General features: G+C 38.3%; 1 protein-coding gene across 1 annotated transcript; it reads right to left on the bottom strand.

Moving 5' to 3' along the window:
* Positions 6,818-7,378, bottom strand: LOC107610599. Its single transcript, XM_016312633.1, has 2 exons — positions 7,166-7,378; positions 6,818-7,072 (listed from the first exon to the last, which is right to left on the bottom strand). The coding sequence occupies exons 1-2, from the start codon at positions 7,376-7,378 to the stop codon at positions 6,818-6,820; spliced, it is 468 nt and encodes a 155-aa protein (XP_016168119.1).

The following is a 7,794-nucleotide window of genomic DNA, read 5'->3' as shown; positions in this document are numbered from 1 at the left end:
TATGTGAATATTTATTATATTTTTATAATTATTTAATTAAAAAATAAAAACTATTTTATTTACTTAAATTATACCAAGAAACTACATGATGTGATAAAATTATAAGAGAAGGTATGCACATAGGAGTTATGGTTTAGGCCGTTTAGTTAGGTTTTGTTTAGAGGTGTTTGCATTTTTTATTTTATATGTAGTTGATAATAAAAAAATAAGAGTAAAGTATTATTTTTGTTCTCAATATTTAGAGTAAGTCTTAAAGTTGTTCCTAACGTTTTAATCGTTCTATTTAAGTTCTTAACGTTTTAAAATTGACTCAATGTTGTCCTGCCGTTAGGGATCCGTTAACAGAATTGACGATGGAACAAAATTGAAACGATTTTGAAACGTTAGGGACTCAAATAAGACGAAAATATTGGAATAAAAACGATACATAGAAATAAATATTAATGAAAAGAGATAGTATACTAGGAGCCTTGAAAAATAGGTAAAACAAATCGTAAAATTTAAAGCGCAACGCTCAGGAGACGTGGTTACTTGCGTGAGAAGAAAACTAAAGCTCAATAATAAATGTGTACAGATGACACGAGTAGAAGGTCAATAATACAAAATAACAAGCTCCTAACTCAGCCTGCGAAGCCAAGGCTGGCCGGAGAATATTTATATACATATATACATATTCCAAAAATACAAAATACATAAATGAAAACCCTAACTCTCCTCAAACCTCTAAGAGGAACAAAATAAACAAGTTATTCGGAGAGAACGTTAAGTACACATATACATAAACTAAACAGCAAAAGAAACCCAGAAACCACTTTGCTTCAGAAATCTAGATGCATACCGAGAAGCCTTCTGACCTGCATCTGAAAAATAACAACACAGTATGGGGTGAGAACCGGAGATTCTTAGCATGGTAAAGGTACCACGCATATAATATATAAGGTCCTGGGAATGCCAGAAGCAATCCTAGAACTCCAACATACAATTATAAAACTTAAACTCTAAACAGAAGCCATAAAAGGGGATAGATGATCTAAAAGATTCTAAACCTGCCTACTTTGAATCCTAACATTAACATCAAACAAATTCACCTTTCCTCCGTTCCTCCATCACCATAGATTCAGCAGAGACAAGCAATCAAATAATATCACGCACAAGTAGGACACATGTAGTACAAGCAGCAAATACAACAAGTAGCATGGTATATACTCAATTAGGCAGACCCAGGTAATGCATATCAAACAAGCAAACAAATGCACATGATGTATGCCTATCCTATGGTTGATGATCTCATATGTCGGTTATATAGCCAACCCGACATGTCCTGGTAGCTAACCATAGACTAAAACACCCATGCAGAGCAAGTGGGTTTGAGCTACAACCCCCTACTACTACCCGCTTAACCCAGAGCCAGTGGAATAACCACTACTATGACTACTACCCAGGCGGGTGTTTAAAAGGTCAACTTGGAGCAAGTGGGAGATCCACTACTGCTGCTACTACCCAGGCGTCCCAAACATACATTTATTCAATTTAAATCAAGCATGGTCATTATCAATTCTCAAACATTAACTTGGAGTAAGTGGGATGAACCACCATCCTTGCTACTACCCAAGTATCTCAAGCATACATTCGTTTATTCCAAATGAGTTCAATCATTCATCAACATATCACTATCACAAATGTTCATCATTTTCATAACATTTTCACCCTTCTTATTCATAATCCCTCATTTTAACCTTTACTTTACCCTCAAGTTACCTTAATTTCCTAACTCCAACTAATTATTAAGCTTACTAATGAGTTCTAAGGTTAAAAGGATAAAAATGGGAGCTTAGAGGTTCGAAACCATGTTTGAATTATAAAAATACAAGTGTTGGAAAATTAGAGTATGAGCGTGCATGCGCACACCAACCAGGAATTACTTGGTGTGCGTGCGCCTCACCTATGCAAGCACCACTAACAGAAGGCATATCCTAGTGTGTGCATGCGCACAAAGGCGTGCATACACACAGGTAAAATTTCTGCTTCTGTTGGGTGCGTGCGCACAACAGTGTTCGTTGGCACACACCAGAAAACCTGATTCTGCTGTAACTTTGAAAATTTCAATTTTTTGCATCGGATTTTCGGCGTCCATAACTTCCTCTATAGAATTCAGTTTTTTGCAAACCTTATATCAATCTCAAGCTTATATAACATTCTCTAAATCAAAACAAACCTCATTTCATCCAAAATTTGAGGACTAAGTTATGGACTACCAAAGTTCATCAAAAATCAAAGTTTACCAAAACATGCCAAACCCCATTTTTACCCAAAAATCACATTTCCTTTTTAAAACTCATTCTCATTCAGTTCAACATACCATAACCATCAATAAAACTTATCCTTCACCATAACCCAACAATTCTTACTACCCTTGCATTTCCTTAGCTCAATAACACCTCAATTCAATCCAACTTTAAAAGTTTTACTCACAACTAACATATCATTCCAAATACGCATTATCATCATCATAAAATTCTTCAACCATCATCACAATATTATTCATTATAACAGTACCAACAAATCCAAATAAGCACCATTCAATTCCCAACCATATCATTACATTGCCATAATCACAAATTCTTCATTCATCATCATCATACTAGCATATATAAATATATTTACATTCAACCCACATTATCAATTACCCAACACATACCCACATCAACCAATCCCTCAATATCATAACGACTAATCATTTAACACATTAAATCACTTCAACTTATCCTATAGTCCCCTAACCTAAGTTTTCACAAAACCTTATATATTAAACGCGCAAAACCTAAACCATACCTTGGCTGATCACCGCGTTTAGTCCAAGGAAGCCACACTAGTCACATACACAGCCCCTCAAGCGTGAGAAATCCACCAAAATCTTAGCACCAATCATCCACCAAGCCTCCAAACGTCCACAACGCCAAGTTCCAATTACAACACACCACCTAATACAAATATACAACATATACATATACCCAATTCAACATCTAATACACCAATTCAAATTCTTAGATAGGGTTTCGGTCTCTTTATCTTACCCACGCGTAGAGCAACTCAAACTCGATAAGCTCCACAAGCTAAATCAAACCTAAAACACCAAATTGGGCAAAATCTCATCACAAGGGCTCAATTTCACAAATAGAAAGGGGTAGAAAATCTGAAATAAAATTGAGGCTTACCCATGAAATTGATCCAATAGAAACATAGAGCTCGACGTGCTGGATGTGTGGCTGTAATTGGTGCGGTGATCGGAGCTCAGATGAAGAAGTTATGGTGGATGGAAGTGGGAGTTACATTTTGATCTTTACCTTCCCCTTTCCATGGATGTTGGAACGTAATGAAGAATGGAAGGGAAATGATGAGCTGAAGCTCATTTAAATAATGGGTCTGGTTGGGCCCACAGGCCCGGTTTGGGCCCGGTTCAACTGGTTCTGCCCATTCGGCCCAATCTTGGGCCAAATTCTTTGAAATTCTTATTTTAACGAGCTCTATCTTATTTTAATATTAGATTTATATTTTTAATTTTCCATATTAAAATTTAATTTATTAACTAATTATTCGCTAATTTCACGGGGTATATGATGAGCGGATAATTTATACGCTTTTTGACATTGTTTTTAGTATGTTTTTAGTAGGATCTAGTTACTTTTAGGGATGTTTTTAATAGATTTTGTGTTAAATTCACAATGACTGAATGACTGTGACGAGCTTCAAACTCGCGAGTGTTGGGCGTTAGTGACAGACGCAAAAGGAGGGTGAATCCTACTCCAGCATGATCGAGAACCGACAGATGATTGGCCGTGCTGTGACAGAGCATGTGAGCATATCTTTCACTGAGAGGAGGGGACGTAGCCACTGACAACGGTGATGCCCTTGCATACAGCCAGCCATGGAAAGGAGTAAGACTGATTGGATGAAGATAGCAGGAAAGCAGAGGTTCAGAGGAACGAAAAGCATCTCCATTCGCTTGTCTGTAATTCCTACCAATGAATTACATAAGTATCTCTATCCCTATTTTACTATATAATATTCGAAAACACCATTATCACTTTATATCTGCCTGACTGAGATTTACAAGGTGACCATAGCTTGCTTCATACCAACAATCTCCGTGGGATTCGACCCTTACTCACGTAAGGTATTACTTGGACGACCCAGTGCACTTGCTGGTTAGTTGTATCGAAGAGCCTGGCTGGCTGTAAAGCCATGTCTAAAATCATTTGGACTGAGGCTTGCAATTTGTTATCAAGAGCAAATTAGTTGTTGCTCATCCACCTGCTGCTGATCCATGATCACCTGCTGAAGCTTGGCTGGCCATTGGCCATGTCTAGTGTTTTGGACTGGAGCTTTCTTTGAAAGCTTGGCTGGCTAGTGAGCCATGTCTAATTCCTGGACTGAAGCTTTAGACTAACATGGCAAGATTCCTGGAATTCATATTAAAAATTTTGGAATCCTTATTTTTTCTTTTTCATATTATTTTCGAAAAAATCCAAAAAAATTAGAAAATCATAAAAATCTTAACTCAAGTTTACGTAACTCTTTCTCCATTGTCTCGGCTATCAAATTTAGGGATTAAGACATTCGACGTTCAAGTTTCTGATTAATTCAGAGGTGTTTAGCGTACTGTGAAGTCTCACATTCTCTCTGATGTATAGTCTCTTTGATATCCCCAATAAGTAGTTTGCTCGGATGGACAAAATGAGCTTGGTCTCTTGATCCACAATTTTCTAACAGCATCACTTTTTGTCCTAAACCTCGGCAATCTATTACGAAATCGATAGCTATTCTCTTTTACCTTTAATGTAGAACCTTCGACGGTTGTAGCATTTCGAACGGCTTCTGGTGGTCTCTCTTTTCTTTCTCATGTGTCAAGCATGTAACCACATAGATTGCCACTTCATTTTTTTCACTTCTGGCTGCTCAAAAGTATCTTCTTGGATTCGTGATATGTTTTATTAAGTTCAGGGCCAATTCAAAAATCCTCTCTCGCAAGCTTCGGACAATAGTTTCTCGTCTCAACTTCCGATTTCAGCACATAACTTGCTCTTGGTATCTTCTTGATTCAACAAGCTTCAATACTCTTAGTAGCTCCTTATCGCCATTATTACGCTCCCTAAGTCCTTGACTCTACGGTCTCCATTTCGACATTAGGCATATAAATCTCTTTTTAATTCTCTTTTGTTTACCATACTTCGATATCTTTGGCAGCTCCTTATTGTCTCGTTACGCGTCCCGTATCTCATCGATACCACGTTGTAAACTGGCAATGGATTTAGTCTGACATTTCCAACCACACTCTCATCCTCCAACTTAAAACTTTAACTCATCTAACGTTTTCTCCTTTGGAATTAACGTCCAAGAATCCCTTAGAAACTTCTTGCTTAGGGCGTCTACTACAACCTCACGATGTTGTATCAACACGTGTCTTAAGTCCTCCAATAATACATCGTAGTCATTCCCTAAATGGTTCATTAGGCTTAAGTGATACAAGCATTGGCATAAAGATCAATCTTCTTTCTATGGCTCGAAGGCTTCCATTGTATCCTGGTATTTCATTCATACGGTGCACCTTATCGCATCTATTTAGTCACGAGCGATACGATCGGCGAGGATTAAGGCTCTCAATTCCCTAGTAATGTCACAAGTTTGTTTTGCATTCAAAGGTCTTGCTCTAAGAAATCAACGTTTCTCTAGTTACAACTAGGATTCATACGCAACACTAATATAGGCTCGAGTTGATTTTCAAAGAGATATTAAGCTTGAAAAACGAATGAATGGTATGAACAGTGTTCGTGAGAAATCAGAAAGAGTTTTATATACGGTCGATCAGAGTTGTATCAAAATAATAGAATGCACAAGAAGAGGAATCTAGATGCATCTCAAGAAAGGAAACCGGACCAAAAACATTTGATAGTATGGATAGGACATACTGAATTAAGTAAGTTTCAGTTGAGCTTGAGAATTACAAAGTTGTGAAGAGAGCACCCAACCTTCAGCAATTTCCAAGGCTCAAGAATCATTTGTCTATACCAAAACAAGCTCAGGCTCACCCCTGGATGGACAGATTCAAATACAAATATGTGCACGTAAGAGGGGGGCTAGAAATTTAGGGGATAAATCATTCGTTGTTTGAGGGAAAAAGGAATCCAAAACCAAATTCCATTACAGGTTACACAAGGAAAGCTAGATCGAGTCGCGAAGATTCACCGGTACTATCCCTCTCGCATACAGTCTACTACTATGGTCTTCCCTTTCTACTAACAAAATGGGTGTTCTCCACAAGGTAGCACTCGGTCGAACGGATTTTTCTTTCATTACTCCCTTCAACCAAGTCCTAGGTTTAACACTAAGCTTGTCACTTCCAATCTTACATCCTCATCCCTGTCGCAGGCTATAAATAAATGTGGTGTTTCAAAATCACATATTACAATTTAAATTTTTGGTTATCAATTTTGCAATTACCTCAATCTTGCTAATTCGATCGTCCTCCATCTTGAGTCTTTCCCTGCGGACAGTTCTTAGATACATGCCCTGGTAGACCACACTTGTAACATACGCCCAAGCCAATGCGGCACGGCCTATTCGGATGGTAACGACCACAATTCTGACATGTCAGCTCCTCCGAAGTATCCCTTGTTTATTTTCCTCTACCGTCCCCTTGGTGATCATCATCCATTCCAACCAGGTTCCGACCATGAGGAAATGATTAAGCATATCCTCTTCGCTTGAATCCTCAACCCCTTGGTACCAAATTCTGGTAGTGGTCTCTTCGGTGGAATTCCTAGTTATCGTTCTTTGCCACAGCTACGTTCCTTACACATTCTTCAGCTATTCGGCTTTTGTTTACAAGTTTAGAAAATACCCTGATCTCTATAGGTGCAACAAAGCTTAGAATATCACTCCGAAGGCCTCCTTCATACTTGATATATTTCCACTTAGCAAAATCCTCAGGAGCTCCTTGACAAATCCGTGAAAAGTGACACAATTCCTCAAATTTGCTAGTATACTCAGTAACAGTCATCTGGCCTTGTTTCAGCTAAAGCAGTTCAAGTTCTTTAGCATTTCTGACTGAACTGGGAAAGTACTTCTTATAAAACTCTGTTCAGAACAATTCCCAAGAAATTACAACCTCATCAGGCTGCAGAATACGCCTCATGCCCTGCCACCAATGCTGAGCTTCACCTTGCAGCTGGTAGGTTCCAAACTCAACCCACTGTTCTTTAGGAACCTGCTGGGCCTGTAATTCTCGCTCTATGGCTTGAATCCAGTTATCCGCATCAATAGGGTTTGAGGTTCCTCTGAAGGTCAGAGGATGAACCTTCAGAAAGGAAGAAAGTGTCATAGGACCCTCATCACAGTTGTTGCCATTATTTCCATTATTTATTTGATTTTCCAAAGCAGTTCGTTCCTATAAAGCCTGAGGGACGGACTAACTATGTGCCTAATTGGGTATATACCATGCTACTTGTTGTATTTGCTACTTGTACTACCTGTGTCCTACTTGTGCGTGATATTGTTTGATTGCTTATCTCTGCTGAATCTATGGTGATGGAGGAACGAAGGAAAGGTAGATTTATTTGATGTTAATGTTAGGATTCAGAGTAGGCAGGTTTAGAATCTTTTAGGTCATCTACCCCCTTTTATGGCTTCTGTTTAGAGTTTAAGTTTTATAATTGTATGTTGGAGTTCTAGGATTGCCTCTGGCATTCCTAGGACCTTATATATTATATGCGTGGCACCTTTACCATGCTGAGAACC

This window comes from Arachis ipaensis, chromosome B08 (assembly GCF_000816755.2).
Source record: "Arachis ipaensis cultivar K30076 chromosome B08, Araip1.1, whole genome shotgun sequence".
Taxonomy (NCBI): Eukaryota; Viridiplantae; Streptophyta; class Magnoliopsida; order Fabales; family Fabaceae; genus Arachis; species Arachis ipaensis.
This window is presented reverse-complemented; position numbering and strand designations above follow the sequence as displayed.